The sequence below is a fragment of the Carlito syrichta genome, unplaced genomic scaffold (assembly GCF_000164805.1).
Source record: "Carlito syrichta isolate Samal-C Ts95f unplaced genomic scaffold, Tarsius_syrichta-2.0.1 Scaffold311780, whole genome shotgun sequence".
NCBI classification, from domain to species: Eukaryota; Metazoa; Chordata; class Mammalia; order Primates; family Tarsiidae; genus Carlito; species Carlito syrichta.
The window spans coordinates 748,526-768,278 of NW_007255876.1; the positions used below are offsets into that span (position 1 = coordinate 748,526).

The following is a 19,753-nucleotide window of genomic DNA, read 5'->3' on the forward strand; positions in this document are numbered from 1 at the left end:
AAAAAAAAAAAAAAAAAAAAAAAAAAAAATATATATATATATATATATATATGTAGTATAAATATATTTTAGAATATAACATATAATTTAAAAATATATGTATTTTTAAAATATACAAAATATAAATATATACATAAAAATATATTTTAAAATATATTTTAAAATATAAGTATATTTTAAATATATACAAAAATATATATTTTTAAAATACGGAAATATATAAATAAAATATGCATATTTAAAATACATACAACACAAATATATTTAAAATATTAAAATAGATAATATAAATATATTTTAAAATATAAATATATAAGTAAAAAAATACATATATTTAAAAATATATGTATATGTCATTAGGAAAATACCAATGTCCTCTGGGGTGCTCTAATTCCCCAGAGCTTAAAGAGCAAGTCCACCGACGTGGGGACTCGATCCGGCGGCGCCACGCTGAACGCACGCCGGCCGCACCCACCTGCCTCCACTCCCCGCGCGTGGGCTCGGCTTCGGCTTCGGCGTCGGCTTCGGCTTCGGCCTCGGCCTCGGCCTCGGTCTCGGCCTCGGCCTCGGCCTCGGTCTCCGGGACGGCGAGCGGGGGCTCCTGCTTCTCGCGGGTTGCGGGGAAGCCCGCCTGCTGCCTGCAGCGCTCGAGCTCCAGGTCCACGGAACGCCGCACCCGCCGGGACAGCTCCTTGCGGTCCAGGGGGCCGCTGCAGGGGATGCTGCAGGAGCGGCTGGCCTTGGGGGCCCGGTCCGAGCTGAGCCGGAAGGGCGAGGACGGCAGGGAGCGGCTCTGGGGGAGGAACCAGGGCACCGGCTTCTCCGCAGGGCCCGTCGGGCCGGCTTGCTTTGGCTCCGGCTCCGGCTCCGGCTCCGGCGCTTGCTTGTCGCTGTCCTTTCTCGTTTTGCATCTCAAGGTGGAGACGATCTAGACACGTCCAGAAAGAGAGACGGGCTGGCGTGAAACCAGGTCCTTGCCCAGCACCATACAGACGTCCAGGCCCGGCAGTCCCACACCCAGGTGTCCACACACGTGCTCTGGGCTGTGCCCTGCTGGCCTCTGGCCCGAGACAGACAAGCGCAGACCTAAGAGTAACCTGAGACGCATGGTGTCATCTGCCACAAATGGTAAACTTTTCAAACCTGGTCTTTGCCACAGATGATTTAAGAAACATCTTAACCTAGGGCATTGATATCGTTTGACGGGTTGTCCCCTCAAACCCTCATGTTGAAATGTGACCCCCGTGACAGGGCGCGTGGGTCACGCCTGTAATTCCAGCACTTTGGGAGGTAGAGGCTAGAGGACTGTCTGAGCCCAGGGGTTTGAGACCAGCCCGGGCAACTTGGTGAGACCTCATCTCTATAATAAATCAAAAACTAGCTAGGCGTGTTGGCATACACTCTTTAGCCCCAGCTACTTGGAAGGCTGAGGCGGAAGGATCACCTGAGCCCAGGATGAGGCTGTGGTGGCTGTGAGCATGTCACTGCACTCCAGCCTGGGTGACAGAGTGAGACTGATTAAAAAAAAAAAAGTGACCCCCCCCCACCTCAGTGCTGGAGGTGGGGCCTCATAGAGGTGGCTGCATCATGGGAGCAGATCCCCTGCTTGGTGTGGCCGTGGTGGTAGTGAGTGAATTATCATTATTATTAATTGTATATAATAATTATTTCATAATTAATAATATTATTAATTGTAACTACTATTATTATTAATAGTTCTCACCATTAGAGCTGTTTGTTCAAAAGAACCTGGCATCTCCTCTCTCTCTGGTTCCTGCTCTCTCCATGTGATACACCTGCACCCCCTTCACCTTCCACCAGGGCTGTGGCCTCCTGAGACCTCAGCAGATGCAGCGCCGTGCAGAACCGAGAGCCAAAATAAACCTCTTTTCTTTATAAATGATCCAGCCTCAGGTATTTCTTTATAGCCATGCAAAATGGACTGATGCAGTCACATTTCTCTTTAGGAACCTAGTAGTTCTAGACGGGAAAGGGCAACTCTCTCTCTCTCAGAAAGGCAAGCCCCTATTGATTTTCCTGTTGTTCCACAGGGACTAAAACAAAGGGGAAGCAATGAAATAAGTGGTTGAAGAATCAGTGAAACTTGACTCTAGCTGGGGAGGGGGTTGGGGGGCGGGGAGGGTGGAGAGAGAGGCTGGGCAGCACTTAATGGCATTTATGCAATTGGAATAGGCAACCAATTCCTGATCAGAACCCCAAAAGCCCATGCCATAAGAGATAAGATAGACAAGTGGGACCTTATCAACTGAAAGGTCTCTGCAAAGCAAAAGAAGCCTTCAAGAGGAGGGGAGACAGCCCTCAGAATGGGAAACAATATCTGCCAAATGTATATTTGACAAAGTCCTAACATCAGGATCTACAAAGAACTCAAAAGTGCTGAAAGGAAAAAAACAGTCCTATTAAAAAGTGAGTCAAAGATATGAATAGATAATTCTCAAAAGAAGACATATGAGCAGCCAACAGACACATGAAACAATGCCTCAGCCTCACTAATCACCAGAGAAATGCAAATCAAAACCACACTGAAGTAACCACCTAACTCAGGATGGCCATCAACAATAACTCAAAAAGCAACAGATGCTAGAGAGGCTGCGAGGAAAAGGAAACACTTCTACACTGTTGGTGGGAGTGTAAACTAGTACAGCCTCTGTGGAAAACCGTGGGGCGATTTCTAAAAGATCTAAAAATCGACCTTCCATACGACCCCACAATCCCCCTTCTGGGAATATACCCAGAGGAACTCAAATCACTCTGTGAAAAAGAGATCTCCACACGCTTATTTATTGCAGTACTATTCACAAAAGAAAAAACATGGAACCAACCGTGCTGCCCATCTAAAGTGGACGAGATTTTTTTTAAAAAGTGGTACATATACATGATGGAATACTGCACAGCCATAAAGAAGGACAAAATTGTGTGTGAACTTCACAGCAATTTGAATGGATCTAGAGTCTGTCATACTCAGTGATCTATCACAGAAACGAAGAACAGAGTACCACATGTTCTCACTCATAAGTGAACTATAAATATTTACCATAATAATATAAGAAAGGGATTAGCAGTAGTGGGACACTGCGGGTCGGGGTGGGGTGGAGATAACATCAATAAGGCTACCTGATCCCAAAGTAAGTGAAGTGAGACTTAATGAGAGGCCCAAACTTCATCTGTAGGATGACCACTTATGGACCTAATCCTGAATTGTACCCTACATCTTTAAAATAAACAGTAAAAAAAAAAAACAAACAACTGCTATAGCACCCATTATTTTACTGGGGTTGTAGGGGGGGTGGATCCTCTTGGACCTAGTCAGTAAGACACTCTCTTGCCACAAGGAACTGAGTGTAATCCCTCCCACTGATTCACAGTCATCACGGTGCTGGGACCGGGTCTGGAATGTGGAAGAACCAAGTAGGATGAATTCTGGTCACAGGAGAGGGGGGTCAGGCCCCAGAGCAGACTGTGGCCTTGAGCCAAATGAGAGCGCAGCCATTCTGGCTTGCCTGGGTGCTGCAGTGAAGACTGGGGGAGACCCTGATAATGGTCTAGCTCACAAAGGGAACCTCGTGTGAGCACATCATTCAAGAATGAGAACTTTCTGCAGAGATCTAAGGGCTGTGATACAAGAAAGCCATGTGCCAGTGTGGACCGGCTTGGGAAGGAGCAGAACCCCCAGAGAGAGTTGGTAGAACTGAACTATGTTAGAAGGTGAGTCCAGACTGAATAGATGAGAACAGAAACTATTCTCCAACATCGGACACATGCTAATCACTCTCCAGGCAGCGTCCAGTCTTAAGCACAGGCAGTGAAAGGCCACAGAACATGAGCCAGCTCATAACTGCTTCCCTCTCCTCACGGCCACGTGGTGAGGGCTAGTCCTCCAGGCCCACCCCTTTCGACTCTCAGCTAATTTTATCTTAAGGGTGTTATTATCTGCTCCAAGAAGCGTCCCTGACTTTGATTCTTTCTTTTTTTTTTTTTTTGAGTTGGAGTCTCACCTTGTTGCCCAGGCTGGAGTGCAGTGACAGACTCACGGCCACCTCAACCTGCTGGCTCTGGCGATCCTCCCACCTCAGCCTTCCAAGTAGCCGGAACTACAGGCACGTGCTACCTATATCTGGCTAATTTTTGATTTATTGTAGAGACGAGGTCTCACCAAGTTGCCTGGGCTGGTCTCAACCCCACAGGTTCAGGCAATTCACTTGCCTTGGCCTCCCAAAGTGCTGGGATTACAGGTTGAGCCACCAAGCCAGGCCTCAACTTTGATTCTTAAGGAGATTAGTAGTGTTAATAGGTATTGAGTCTTTTCTAAATAGGTACTATTCTGGGCACTTTACCTAAATTAATTGATTACCCTTCAGACCAACCACTTAAGATAGCATCATCACTGATAGTACAGATAAAACTGAGAGGCTGGGGGCAGTGACTCACACCTGTCATCTCAGCACTTTGGGAAGTGGAGGCGAGAGGATTGCCTGAGTTCAGGAGTTTGAGACCAGCCTGGGCAACTTGGTGCGCCTGTGGTTCCAGCTACTTGGAAGGCTGAGGTAGAAGGATCGCCTGAGCCCAGAAGGTTGAGGTTGTGGTGGTTGTGAGAGTGCCACTGCACTCCAACCTGGGCAACATTGCAAGATTCCAACTCAAAACAAAACAAAACAAAACAAAAGAAAACTGAAACACAAAGTCACTAAGACTCTTCCAGGGCTGACCCCAGCTAGTCTGGCTTTAAAGTCCATTCTTTGTACTCCTCTCCCATAGTGGCCACTGGCAGGGACGATTTGCCACATCGTCCTCTCTCCAGATCTTTGTAAACCACACATTGGGATGCAAGCTTTTTGCTAAGCCACAACAGCTCTTCAGCACTCTTTCCCAAAGTTCCCACTTCTGTTTTTCAGTAGTCACATATGATTCTTTCCATGAGACAATCTGCTCTGCTGTTACTTACCATTTCTGCCTCCAGACCCAGAGGCAGCTGAGTGGAATACTCAAATTGAAAGTTTCTGAGAAACAGGATATCGTAGATGTGGAAGTCAAAAAGCCAAAAGCAAAAACACAAGGTGCCAGACAACAAACATACTTGGCAAAGGAAATGCCGAGAATAGGCTGATGGTCCCTTGTGCCCTCGCTCTCTTGAAAGGGTTGAGATTGCAGAGAAGTGGAGAGGGGATTTCGTAACAAGGATTTTTGGATGGAGCCATGGGATGTTGCAGGCCTGCCCTCCTCTGCCTCTGCCAAGGAGCCATTTTTTTTTTCCCTCTTCCAACATTGAATTTCAGTGTACAGGGACACATAGTGTGTCTTTTATTCCAAACCACAAGGAATCATATGCTTACCTAATAGCACCTATATCTAGAAACCTTGGACTCTGAGCTGGATGTAACTGCTGAATGAGCCTGAATGTGGTCTTCCCTGGGGAGGAATGGATGTGCTTGTATGGGTGGGAAGAAGAGCATGTATTGAAATGTAGGGAGCCAAAGAAACAAACCACGTGAAAGTGTTGCCACTATAATGTTTGTCTATCCTTCCTCCTTAATAATAGAACCACTGATTCTTACATGGGCAGGTAAAAATCTGAAGTAAAGACTATGGAGCCAGGCGTGGTGGCTTATACCTGTCATCCCAGCACTTTGGGAAGATGAGGCGAGAGGATTGCCTGAACCCATGGGTTCGAGACCAGTCTGGGCAACATAGCAAGACCTCATTTCTACAATATATCTAAGAAAATTAGGTGGTTGTGGTGGCGTCCGCCTGTGGTTCCAGCTACTTGAAAGGCTGACGCGGAAGGATTGCCTGAGCCCAGCATGTGGAGGCTGCGGTGGTCATGGTCATCCTACTGCACTCCAGCCTGGGTGACAGAGTGAGACTCTGACTTCATTTCTATTTGACTTCATAGGTCATGAGTTAATCACTCACCATACCCACTCAGGAAAAAAAAAAGGAAATACTTCCACACTTGGTTATCTTTGAATATCACTATTCTTAAATTGGTGTCTCAGTTCTCTCATAGGAATGGAAACTCCCATTTCTTTTGCCGGGAATATGGCCACCCTGAGAAAAGACTGCACTCTCTAGCCTCCCTTCCAGTGAGGGGTGGCCTTGTGATCACATTCTGACCCCTGGAGTGAGGGAAGGTGTGTCTTAAAGGGCAGGCACACTCTTCTTCCCTTCCTTCCTCTCTCCTATTGCTTGGAACACTAATGTGGTAGCAAGCTATCCTGGGTGATGCAGGTGAAGGCATGGGGATGACACCCTAGAGATGCAGGAAAGACTGGGGAAGCCTGGGTCTCTGGACAACTTGGTAAAACAAAATTGCCATTTCATTTCAGCGAATAACTGCCACTTCCAAGACTCAATTCACGTCTGTGTGACTCTAAAGCCAAGCTATGTCACATATCCATAGACTTTCACATACATTCAAGCAGCCCAAAATTTATGTAGACTGGCTTGTGTGGTGATGAGTTCCTTGTCTTTGAAACCTCAAAGGAAAATGTTAAGAATGTTGTAACAGGGGAATGAGCAGCTGGAGTTTAGGAACTGTAAGGTACCCCTCCAGTGTAAGACTCTGTTATTAAAAGAAAACAGAAATTTTGCCTTCTAGACTTGTCATTTCCAAAATAAAATGGAAAACATACTGTTATTGGGACTGGGTGTGGTGGCTCATGCTGATAATCCCAGCACTTTGGGAGGCCTAGGCAGGAGGATTGCTTGAGACCAGGAGTTCAAGATCAGCCTGAGCAACATAGTGAAACCTCGCTTCCATAACAAATAAAATAATTAACCAGGCATGGTGACATGTGCCTGTAGTCCCAGCTACTTGGGAAGTTGAGATAGGAGGATTACTTGAGCTCAGGAATTCAAGGCTGCAGTGAGCTATGATCGCATCACTATACTCCAGCCTGGGCAACAGAGTGAGACTCTGTCTCTAAAAAATAAAAAGATGAAAGAAAGAAACTTATTGTTATTGGGATATAATACATTCTGTCTCACACTCTCCCACCCCCACCCCAACACACACTGGTTATTGTAAGTTCCTGTAGGGCAGGCATTGTCTCTGGTTCACGTTAGTATCTCCTTTAACATTTCCTTTGCACAAAGTGAGCACTCAAAACGTGTTGAGTTTAACTGAAATCGATCTTCATCTTTGTCTCTGCCAATAGCTCTCTCCTTGAGTGTAGTAGTAGGCACCAAATACAAATTTGTTGACTTTAATTGAAGATGCTATACATTATTTGGGAAATGGAGGCTCTTCAGATGACAGTGATTGAGATGTAGTTATTAGAATTATCTAGATCAGCTGGGCGTGGTGGCTCTGACCTGTAACCCCAGCACTTTGGAAGGGAGAGGTGAGAGGATTGCCTGAGCCCGGGGTCCAGGACCAGCCTGGGCAACTTGGTGAGACCTTGTCTCTATGATAAATTTAAAAATTATTGTATAATTAAAAAATTATAGACATGGTGGCACATGCCTATAGTTCCAGCTACTTGGAAGGCTAAGGTGGAAGGATCACCTGAGCCCAACAGATGGAGGCTGTGATGGTGGCCGTGAGCGTGTCACTGCACTGCAGCCTGGGTGACAGTGAGATTCTGACTCAAAAGAGAAGAATTATCCAGATCAGAAATGGCAAATGCATGGCACTGGCTGCCACTGCCCATAGCATGTCCATAGTTGACATTACTGATTACAGTACACTTGACCCTGAGCCCAGCTGTGGACTCAACAACAATTATCAGTCAACTGGAGTCAGTATACAAGATGACATTCATTTTATGCTAGCAGTGAAATGGCATTATGGTGAAATGTGTATTATTTCTTTAGTCAGTACCTTGTGTCTGTCTAGTTTGTCCAAAAGCTTGAGGTCGGTCATGTCTGACACCCCTCCATGAAGAATTAGAACTTTCTCATCTACCAGAGTGGCCAGCGGAAGCCAACGAAAAACATCTTGCAGGGTTCTTAGTATTTTCTTGCCATGTATCTGAAAAATGATATTAACAAAATGTTGATTATCAGATAATTCACTCAACTTCTCTGAACTACAAGAAACTTTTTCTTTTAAAGGCAGCGCACCTTATATTTATTCATTACTTCCTTGGTGAAGCCATATCTAGATTTAGAAGCAAAAACAGATATAAAGTAAATATAGTGGCAATAGTTAGGGCATGACACATTTTTATAAAAATGCCTATTCTAATCCCAGCACTTTGGGAGACCAAGGCAGGAGGATCGCTGGAGCCCAGGAGTTCATGACCAGGCTGAGCAACAAAGTGAGACCTCGTCTCTACAAAACTTCAAAAATTAACCAGGCATGGTGGCACACATCTGCAGTTCCAGCTACTTGAGAGGTTGAGGCAGAAGGATCACCGGAGCCCAGGAGATTGAGGCTGCGGTGAACTGTGATTTTTGCCACTGCATTCCAGCCTGGGTCACAGAGTGACACCCCAACTTAAAAAAAAAAAAAAAGCATATTCTAGATACATGCATTTAAATTTATAGAAAAGAGACTGAGGAATGATCACCGAAATGTGTATAATTATAACATTATCTCTGGTTAGAAAAATTATGGGATAGTTTAGCTTTCTTCCTTTTGCTGATCATGAACGCTTATTGTTTGTATGGCAAAGAAGATGGGTATGTGAAAAGAATGTAATGGTTTTATTGGAATAGTAAGATATGCATAAATATTTTAAAACCTTTAAAAATGTTATCTAGTGTGTATTCTCCTTTTTTAAAAAATTGGAAAAGTACTTTTAAAGGTATCTAACAAACAAGAAGGTCTGGCAAAACAACCTTTTACAATCGCAACAGACAAACATGCAATACCCAAGCGTGCTTTGGCGTGTACCGTAAGTTCACCATGTGGTCCTCGTGGTTTCCTCGGTTAAGATGGAACTCTTTTGGGTAAACCAGCATGAAGGCAAAAAGGATCATCAGGATCTCTATGGAATCTTTGCCTCGGTCCACAAAGTCGCCGTTGAACACGTACGGCCGCTTTGGTGATGGGAGGCCATTCTTCCCAATGAGAAGGCAGGCCAGAGTCAGTGGAAGGAGGAAGAAAGCAATCAGGTTACAACCAATGAGCACTGGACAGTCACATCAGAAATAACACCAATTCTGGGCTTCCTGGGTTTCCTCCACACATGAAATGTCAGTCAAAGATGGAAATATCTTCTATTGCTCTTAATTAATTAATTAAATAGAAATGGGGTCTCACTGTGTTGCCCAGGCTGCTCTTGAACTTCTGGCCTCAAGCAATCAATCATCTCACCTCAGCCTTCCAAAGTGCTGGAATTCCAGGCCTATTGATCTTATTTTTCCTTTCCAATCAGGCTGAGGTTATGAGACGCTTGTCAAAATACATGCTTTATTCCAAGCCAGAGTGAGTATAGCCGTGTGGTGTGGGACAAAGGGAGTTAAATTTGTGATCCAAAGGCTGCACTATCTTTAACATTTAACACACTTAATATATACCACATATTAATATAACATAATATAGGGGATGCCAAAAAATGTATACTCATTTTTTTTTTGAGTTGGAGTCTCACTCTGTCTCCCAGGTTGGAGTACAGTGGCACACTCATGGCCACTGCAGCCTTGACCTGCTGGGCTCAGATGATTCTTCTGCCTCAGCTTTCCAAGTAACTGGAATTACAGGCATGTGCCACCATGCCCAGCTAATTTTTTTGATTTATTGTAGAGATGAGGTCTTACCAAGTTGCCCAGGCTAGTCTTGAAACCCTGGGCTCAGGCAATCCTCTCACCTTGGCCTCCCAAAGTGCTGGGATTATAGGCATGAGCCACAGCGCTTGGCCTGTATACACATTTTAAGAGATGTTATCTAGGTATTACTTTTTGAAGTTGAATTGAACTATGGTAGCAATGTGTAGTAGGATGTTTGCTCAACTGTGCCTCTGCCATTTTCTTGCTTTTTTTTTTTTTTTGAGTTGGAGTCTCACTCTGTTGCCCAGGCTGGAGTGCAGTGGCATGTTCATGGCCACCACAGCCATGGCCTACTGGGCTCAGGTGATCCTTCCACTTCAGCCTTCCAAGTAGCCAGAACTATAGGCTCGCGCTACCATGCCCGGCTAATTTTTGATTTACTGTAGAGACGAGGTCTTGCCAAGTTGCCCGGGCTGGTCTTGAACCCGCGAGCTCAGGCAATCCACTCGCCTCAGCCTCCCAAAGTGCTGGGATTACTGGCTGAACCATCGAGCCTAACCCGCCATTTGCTTTAACTGTCCTGCCTGTCTCATGGTGACCCTAGCATTCATTTGATGAACACCATCTTTAGAGTGAATGTCATACTTAAAATGTGTATACGTTTTTTTGCATCCCCTGTATATAACACACATTATAACTATTGCATGATGTATTAAATAATTGAATTAATATGTTTAATAATAATCACTGCCATAGGTTCCTCAGGACTCAACAAGATAACGCATGGGGAAATGCTTCAAGAAGTGTAGTATGGGCCGGGCTAGGTGACTCAGCCTGTAATCCCAGCAATTTGGAAGGCTGAGGCAAGTGGATTACCTAAGCCTGCGGGTTCGAGACCCACCTGGGCAACTTGGCAAGGCCTTATCATTACAATAAATCAAAAATTAGCCGGGCATGGTAGTGCACGCCTGTAGCTCCGGCTACTTGGAAAGCTGAGGCAGAAGGATTGCTGGAGCCCAGCAGGGCGAGGCTGCAGTGGCCAGGAGCATGCCACTGCACTCCAGTCTGGGTGACAGAGTGAGACTCCAACTCAAAAAAAAAAAAGAAGAGAGAAGTGTAGTATGTATATACAGTAATATCCATTAAAATTATTGGCTGGGAATGGTGATCACGCTTGTAACCCCAGCACAGAACCAAATGAGGCAGCAAGTTCGAGACTATCCTGGGCAGCATAGTGAGACCTCATTTCTACAATAAGTAAAAAAAAACTTAGCTGGATGTGGTATCGTGTGCCTGTTGTCCCAGCTACTTGGGAGGTTGAGGCAGAAGGATCACCAGAGCCCAGGAGGTCTAGGCTGCAGTAAGCTCTGATCATGCCACTGCAGTCTAGCATGGGCGACAGGTATTATATTTATCTGCTTTGTTATACGTCCTACATGTTATAACTAAAAATCGATATAAAAATTGCTTTTGGTTGCTTTGTAATCAACTTTCTTTATTTAGAAAAAATCAACTGCTAATTAATTATTCCTTCTATGTATTAACCTAATATTTTATATTTGTTGAGCATTTATATTGACCTAATATTTTGTATTTGTTGAGGTATATTTACAAAAATATACCAGGATATAATGCAGTGCTGAATTTTATATTACATATTTGTGTCAGAGTAGCATATTACGAAAAATAACACTTTAAAAAGCCAAGCAATATTTAAGCATTTAATAGGTACTGTATTTGAACTTCTAAATTAAGCCTCAGAAGAAGAAAGGAACTTAATGTGAACATTCTTACCTTATAAAATATAAATATTAGGTCATCCAACTGGCCATGTAAATCTCCTAACAAAGACAGAAAAGCATATCAGTTCCCAGTGGTTTTTACTGTTGTTTCTAATTTTTACAATAAAAAGGAGAATACCTAGAAAAAAATCTGACAAAGTTAGGAAACTACTGTACCTAGTCTTTCCTCATGTAAAATTTTTTTTTTTTTTTTGAGTCAGAGTCTCACTGTTACCCGGGGTGGAGTGCAGTGGCACACTCATGGCCATCACAGTCTCGATCTGCTGGGTTCAGGTGATCCTTTCTGCCTCAGCCTTCCAAGTAAATGGAACTACAGGCATGCACCCCCACACCTGGCTACTTTTTCTTGATTTAGTGTAGAGACGAGGTCTCGCCATGTTGCCTCAAACCTGGGGTCTCAGCCAATCCTCTCGTCTCAGCCTCCCAAAGTGCTGGGATTACAGGCATGAGCCACTGAGCCTGGCAGGGATAAATATCAATTTCTCCTGTTGCAGTGATGGTTAATATTGAAATCAGAAAGCACAATTTTTTCTGCATGATTTTCATAAGGAGAAAATGGCTTATATTTTTTACCAAAGCAAAGATGGGGTAGAATAATGCAAGCTTACAAACCCAGATGAGAACTGGAGACATGTTGCCATCTCTTCAACTGGAGAGAAGCTAAGGTAGGAAGCGGCTATTTACATACAGGCCAATGTTAGAAGATTTTTCGAGAGAACAATGTAGACTTTAATATGAAATTCTTCAATTTTTAAACGGTGGAACGTCTATTTTATTTTATTTTTGAGTGGGAATCTCACTCTGCCACCCAGGCTGGAGTGCAGTGCACCTCAGCCTGCTGGGCTCAGGCAATCCTTCCGCCTCAGTCGTCCAAGTGCTAGAATTATAGGTGTTCACCACCAATCCCGGCTAAATTTTTGATTTATTGTAGGACAAGTTCTCGCCAAGTTACCCAGGCTGGTCTCAAAGCCCTGAACTCAGGCAATCCTCCTGCCTCCGCCTCCCAAAGTGCTGGGATGGCAGGCGTGAGCCACCGTGCCTGGCCTAGAACGCCAATTTAAAAAGTTCAAGTACATTGCAGGACACCTAAGATTTATCTGTAGCCTGCAGAGGGCCCTAGCAGTGTCGGTTTACAATCCTGGTGTGGAGGCTAACTCCATCTTGATGTTACTCCACGGTGCTGACTTCTGATTAATCCCAGCTCTGAGAAAGCCCCTAAGATTTCTATCTTATCAACTGTTGTTGTTCCTTGTGTAAGAGCATGTACTGACCTGAAGTCCTGTTTTTAGATCAAAACAACCTTAACTGTAAAATCTGTCCTTAGACAGATTCACGGAACATCCTTGCCTTTTCCTACAATTGTCCTACACATTCCGTCCCTGTGGCGTCTGAGCCCTGGGTTTGAGAGGCCATGGCGTAAGGATCCATCATCTGGTCTTGATGACACTCAAGACACAGCCATGGCTTCTGTTTGTAAGTCCCTATTAAATACTTCTTTCTGAGCTGGGCTTGGTGGCTCAGCCTGTAATCCCGCGCATTTGGTAGGCTGAGGTGAGTGGATTGCCTGAGCCCGCGGGTTCGAGACCCACCTGGGCAACTTGGCGAGACCTCATCTCTACAATAAATCAAAAATGAGCCGGGTGTGGTAGCGCACGCCTGTAGTTCCAGCTACTCGGAAGGCGGAGGCGAAAGGATCGCCGGGGCCCAGCAGGACGAGGCTGCAGTGGCCGGGAGCAGCCACTGCACTCCAGTCTGGGTGACAGAGTGAGACCCCAACTCAAAAAAAAAAAAGAAACTTCTTTCTGGCCAGGCATGGTGGCTCACACCTATAATCCCAGCACTTTGGGAGGTGGAGGCAAGAGAATTGTCTGACTCCAGAGGTTCAAGACCAGTCTGGGCAAGTCGGTGAGACCTTGTCTCTATAACAAATCAAAAAAATTAGCCAGATGTGGTGGCACATACCTGTGCTTCCAGCTACTTGGAGGGCTGAGGGGGATGGATCACCTGAGCCCAGCAGGTCAAGGCTGTGGTGGCCGTGAGCATACCACCGTACTCCAGCCGGTGACAGAGTGATACTGACTCAAAAATAAATAAATGAATAAATAAATGTTTCTTTCTCATAAACTGGATGCGTCAACCTCTTTCTTTGGCCTCTCAGACTCCTCGGATTTTAGGGATAGGTTTGCATGGGCCTGCCTATCATGAAACCTCTGGCATGCTATAGTCTCCTTCTGCTAGACTGAGGTGTGAGGCGTCAGTCTGCACTGGATGTTAAACATCACTGGAGGTCATTGTTTTGTTAAGCATTGGTCAGGTCATGTGTTCTTTGAGCTATGGCCACCATGTTTTCTGAGCTTTGGTCCCCTCCCCTACCTTGGAGAGGTGACTCCTCTCTCTCTCTCTCTCTCTCATTTACTTTCCTTTTTTTTTTTAGATTGGAAAATATACTTTAGTTAGAAAGTAAATTAGGGAAGAGAGAGAGAGAGAGAGAGAGGAAATTCATCTCTCCAAGGTAGGGGAGGGGCCAAAGCTAGGAAACATGGTGACCATAGCTCAAAGAGCTATGTGTCCAGACCAGAGTTTAGCAAAGCAATGACTTCATTTACTTTCTAAATAAACTTTGAAAACTTAAAACAACAACAACAACAACAACAAAATCACTGGAAACAAAAGCAGATGGGGAAGATTGCCATTAGCAGGACTTCCCTCCAAGAGAGGAATGCATATGATAGAAGAAACAATTCCCTCCTCACTGGGACATGCTCAAGTGCCAATCAATGACCAGTGTTCTAACAAGGAGGGGCTGCTTGTTGGCAGGGATTTTGCTCTGAATGGAGACCGGGAGTTTGGCTCTGTTTGAACTGCTTGGGAACATCAAGCGGGGACTGGGTTCTCAGCAACTTGGGCCCCTTGACTGCATTGCCTTCAAGCAGTTGGAGCAGATACTTACACGGGCACTTTGGAGGGGTGGAGCCTGGTCTGTCAACGCTGCCCGCTGGCAGCCCCAGCCCCCCCACTACCCCTGTCCCCAATGGCAGCACATTCTTGCTTGTGTCTGGCATGGAAAGCAGTTTCTGACCAGCTCTTACCACACACTGTGATCTCCTCGCTGTAGCAGGTTGAGATCCGGTTGATGTTTGGCAGCTGAACCAGGTGTTTCTTGGCTTCATACAAAAGGTTCAAGACGTAGCATGCATGGAGCTGCTACTGGGAGGAAGAGGAGAGAGGCAGCAAAGAGGCACCCACATGCCGGTGGAAGGTAGCCCGCCCTGTGCTGCTGAGGGACCCCAGTCGCAGAAACCCCAACGGAGCCTCAGGAAGCGCCTCCTGCAGCTCTGCATGGATGCTGTCTTTTCCACCCATCTCCTGCCCTCTTTCTGCTTTCATCATCTCCATTTTCCCTCCTGCAGCTATCAAACCATTTTCCTCTTTTCTTTCTGCTCTACAAAGCCCTTCCATGCCTTGCTTGGGAGGACCACGTGACTGTCTCATTGAAATATGAGGAAGTGTAAGAATGCTGATGAGATCTTGGCACACTCATCCCAGTTCCCTCCTGTGGCGAGTTACAGTCATGTGGAAGAGGGGAAGGATTGGATTATGACTTCATGACGGAATCCGACCACTTCTCACCAGTTCTGCCTTTGCTACCAGGGTTTCAGGCCGCTATCAACTTTTGCCTGGACGACTGAGTAGTCTGCTGGCTGGTCTGCCTTCTTCAGTTCTTGTCCTCTACACTCTATTTTTTGTTTTTTTGAGCAGGAGTCTTACCCTATCACCCAGGGTGGAGTGCAGTGGCACGCTCACGGCCACCGCAGCCTTGAACTGCTGGGCTCAGGCGATCTTCTGCCTCAGCTTTCCAAGTAGCTGGAACGACAGACACGCCACCATGCCTGGCTAATTTTCTGATTTATTGTAGAGATGAGTTCTTGCCAAGTTGCTCAGGTTAATCTCGAATCCCTGGGCTCAGGCCGTCCTCTCACCTCCAATTCCCAAAGTGCTGGGATTACAGGCGTGAGCCACTGCACCCGGCCCTACACTCTATTTTTAACACAGCAATGATTATTTTATAAAGCAAGTCAGAGTATATCATTCTTGTGCTTGATGTCCAATGTTTCCCCATCTCTTTAAGAAAAATAAAAGTAGCCAGGCGTGGTGGCTTATGCTTATAGTCTCAACAATTTGGGAGGCTGAGGCGGAAGAACTGCTTGAGTCCGGGTGTTTGAGACCAGTCTGGGCAACATGGTAAGGACCTGTCTCTACAAAAAATAGAAATATTAGCCAGTGTGGTGGCTCATGCCTATAAGCTCAGCTACTTAGGAGGCTGAGGCGGAAGATCACCTGAACCCAGAAGGTCAAGGCTGTGGTGAGCAGTGATCGTGCCACTGCACTCCAGCCTGGGTGATAGAGTGAGACCCTGACTCAAAAAAAGGATAAAAGTCCACTCCCCACCTTTTCTACTCCTCCCCTGCCTTCCAGCCACAGTGGCGTTCCTGAAGTCAGCCCTTGAACAGTCCAGGCCAGCTCCCGCCTTGGGACCTTGCATTTGTCCCTCCTCTGCCTAGCTCTTCCCCTGGATACCCCCCAAGGCGCAGCCCTCACTGCCTTGGACCTCTGCTCAGAAGTCACCTTCCTGGAGAACTCTGCAGAATCACCCTTTGTCCCGCCCATAACTTAGGTTATTCTTTCCTGCTGTTCTGATCACCTTCTAATACGCTACACAACTGACTTATTTATTGTTATTTATTTCTTATTGTCTGTCTCCTCACTAGAATGTCAGCCCCACAAGGGCAAGGATGTGTATCGTTTTGTTTACTGTTGTATTCCCAGTGCCCAGAACAGTGTGGGGCACAAAGCAGTGCCTGATAGTTAGAGAAAAGATGTGATTGGGAAGAGAGGCTTTCAGTCATAAGAACTGGCCGGGTAGGCCAAGTGAGGTGGCTCACACTTGTAATCCCAGCACTTTGGGAGGCAGAGGCAACAGGGTTGCCTGAGTCCAGGGGTTCGAGACCAGCCTGAGAAACTTGGCAAGACCTTGTCTCTATAATAAATCAAAAAATTAGCCAGGTGTGGTGGCACACACCTGTAGCTCCAGGTACTTGGAAGGCTGAGGTGGAAGGTTCACCTGAACCCAGCACGTCAAGGCTGTGGTGGCTGTGAGTGTGCTACTTCACTGCAGCCTGAGCGACAGTGAGACTCCAACTCAAAAAAAAAAAAAAAGAACTGACCGGTGGACCACAAGTCCTGGCTCAGCAAAGGGAGCATGGAATCTCTAGTGGACACATGTGTAAGCACCCTATATTTGGGGCCATTCTTTCCATGTCCCCCTTGACACAGTATGTGGAGTGGGTGGTGACCAGGTTCCCAGGTGAGCTTACTCGCTTCAGCCTGAAGGCTTCCACCAGGGCAGTGGCGTGGTCAGGAAGCAGGGGGAAGGAGAGGCGTGGCCCCGTGTAGCTGTCTGGGACCTCTATGGACTCGTAGCCACTGTCTCTCTCCATCTCAGAGTCCTGGGAGAAGCTCTCCTCTATGAACATGCGGTTCAGGAAGTCCCCTAGTCCGAGAGAAAGGAGGCCGGCTTATGACCAGACACGCTGTTTGCGGGCTCCCCAGGATAGTCTTGCCCTGGACTTATGGAAGCAGGACCTGGCCAGCATAGGGGTCAGGAAAGTGGCAACAGACCAGGGTGTCTGGGGAGGAAATGGTGTACAGAAACGCAGGGCCTAGGCTCATAAGCCGAAGGACTGGGAAACCTGAGGTGGAGAAACAGCCCATGGCATCTGCGGGCACGCTGCTCAGAGCCTGAGGCAACTGGCAGCACCCCCAGCAATGCGCAGCTGCTCTCGGCCCACGAGGGCGGGGATGCTGGGAGTTAACCACCCTCCATCCCTCCCTCTCAGCTACTTTCAACCATCACTCCCCAGATTTGACGCAGAAAGTTTCAGTTCCCTCTGCCTGTGATGGGGTAGATCTGAGGCTTGTGTTTTGTCCTGTTTCCCAGGCCACCGAGTTGCTCCTGTATTGACTGCTTTCTCTTTCCTGAATCTCTTTCCTCACTCCCACCGAGCCCCAGTGTTTCCTGCACTTAACAAATAAACTCAGGAGGCCAAGGCAGGAGGATCCTTTGAGGCCAGGAGTTGGAGACTAGCCTGGGCAATAAAGTAAGATCCCATCTCTATAAAAATAAAAATAAAAATAAAAACCGAGCTGAGCATGGCTGCACACACCTGTAATCCCAGCTACTTGGGAGGCTGAGGCAAGAGGCTCACTTGAGCCTAGGAGTTGGAGATTACAGTGAGCTATGATCCCCTGCACTCCAGCCTGGGCGACAGAGTGAGGCCATGTCTCAATAAATAAGCAAACTCCTTTCACTCAACCCTTTTCTCCAGGTGTGTTTCTGGGAGAACCCAGAATAAAATTCCACCCTGCCATGTATTTGTCAACCCTTCGCTCATGCCCTGGCTGCCATGCGGGTCAGGGTTTCACCCCCTGTGTGTCTTGCCCCTCCCCCATGGCAGCTTATACTCACTCTCATTGTGGCTGCTGGGGGTGAAGTGATCCATGAGATAGCTGAAGAAGTCGTGGAGCTGCAGAAAAATCAAGGAGGCTTGGTTTAGAGAGGAGGAAGAGAGAACCCAGGAGGTGCGATAGGTCTTACCTCCCAAGTGCCCGGGGCTGCTGCCCCAGAACTGGAGAGAAGAGCTGGATGGCCCTGTCCCACAGCCCACCTACCTTGACCTGGTCCTGCTGCCCGGCATACTCTATGGACTGGAAGATGCTCCAGGTGCAACGTCGCCTCATCTCCAGGCGGGCCACGTGGCGCCGGTACCATCTCTGAATCAGGGCCGCTGCCTTGAAGGCTGTGTGTGACACAGATGGAGAAGCAGCCTGTGAGCTGAGATCCCCAGGCCAGGGTGTGGGGGTGCAGAGGAGGGCACTCTGGCCCTCTCCCACTGCCTAGGTGAGGACAAGATGGTGGGAAGTCCCATCCATTGAGCCCCTAGGAAGTGGTTGCCTTCCTGCTGGCCGCAGAGCCTCTCTCCAGTCCCATCCCATCCCTCCTTCATTCTTGCCTGACGGTTATACTAATCTCACTGAAGGCTTAAGGAATTCCCACTTAATGATGAAGACATTACTGAGTGTGGTGGTGAAAAGTCTGGACTGCCGGGATTCTGAGAAGGAGATGCAAGCTAGAGTGAGTACAAGTATGCAATGTCCTTGATGAGTTGGACGAAGTTGGGTGAGAAGTAGGGGAGGATAATCTGATACTGTGGTAATCCACTGGGTGCCAGGAGATCTGGGTGCAAGAACTAGAACTGGCTTGGCAAGCTATGTTGCTTCAGGCAAGCCACCTTGGGACTCACTATCCTCATCTGGAAAAGAGGCTGGACCAGGTGAAGATTGGAGGAAACTAACAATAAACAAATACTCAAGTTAGTGCACCGTGGGGTGTCAGGGTGGGACGTGTTTCCCAGGACCTATGCTTATCATCCCCAGTTCTGTGACATCCCTGCAGGTTTTAAGCATCCCCAATACTAGACATCCATGCTGTCTCCCAGACTCCTCTCTTTTTTTGCTAGGACCTGTGCTGAGGGACTGCACAGAGCAGGTGAGGCGTGTAGGGTTAGTACTTCAGATGAGATCTAGGACCTGCGGTCAGTTAGGTGTTGTTGCCAGAGAAGGGACAGCTGTCCACATAAGTAACTAGACTCTCCTTAAGCTCCAGGGCCTGGATGTGATGAATGGACTATTTGTGGATAAAGCTGGATTACAAAGGAAACCCCGCAGGTTGCCTCAGGTCAGTCTCGTAAACAGGAGACAGATTGATTTAATATATTTAGCTTGCATTAGAGAGCTCATAGTATTCTTGCTGGCTTCCCTAGGAGGAAAGATGATGGCAAAGTGGGAAAAGAGAAGCCAGGAGAAGTTTAAACAAAGCTAAATTTGATCTTCTAGGGAAAAAAGTCATCCTATAAGCCTTTTTCCCAAAGGCATTCACTAAACAACAAGTGACAAGGTTGAAGCCTACTGCTGGATTCTGTAAAACCACGTCCAGAGAGTGGACGGATGCCCAGGGTCGGGGCTACCGATTCCTTAGGAACTCTCGGTAAACACACAGGAGGCTGGACCTCACCCTTGCGACTGCAGTGTCAGAATCTCGGTAGGTGGGACCCACCAGGAAATCTGAAGGGTTTTTTGTTTTTGTTTTGTTTTGAGTCAAGGTTTCTTTCTTTCTTTTTTTTTTTTTTTGAGTTGGAGTCTCACTCTGTCGCCCAGACTGG

General features: G+C 46.7%; 1 protein-coding gene across 1 annotated transcript in view; it reads right to left on the bottom strand.

Moving 5' to 3' along the window:
- PPEF2 (protein phosphatase with EF-hand domain 2) overlaps positions 1–19,753 on the bottom strand; it is a 39,232-nt gene that overhangs the window by 10,992 nt on the left and 8,487 nt on the right. The window contains exons 2-11 of the mRNA XM_008069063.1: positions 18,204–18,331; positions 18,001–18,058; positions 16,850–17,025; positions 14,564–14,678; positions 11,467–11,513; positions 8,858–9,024; positions 8,083–8,119; positions 7,841–7,990; positions 590–928; positions 476–541 (exon numbers count right to left, since the gene is read on the bottom strand). Of these exons, the coding sequence (XP_008067254.1) occupies positions 476–541; positions 590–928; positions 7,841–7,990; positions 8,083–8,119; positions 8,858–9,024; positions 11,467–11,513; positions 14,564–14,678; positions 16,850–17,025; positions 18,001–18,058; positions 18,204–18,331 (1,283 nt within the window). The remainder of the gene's footprint in view (positions 1–475; positions 542–589; positions 929–7,840; positions 7,991–8,082; positions 8,120–8,857; positions 9,025–11,466; positions 11,514–14,563; positions 14,679–16,849; positions 17,026–18,000; positions 18,059–18,203; positions 18,332–19,753) is intronic.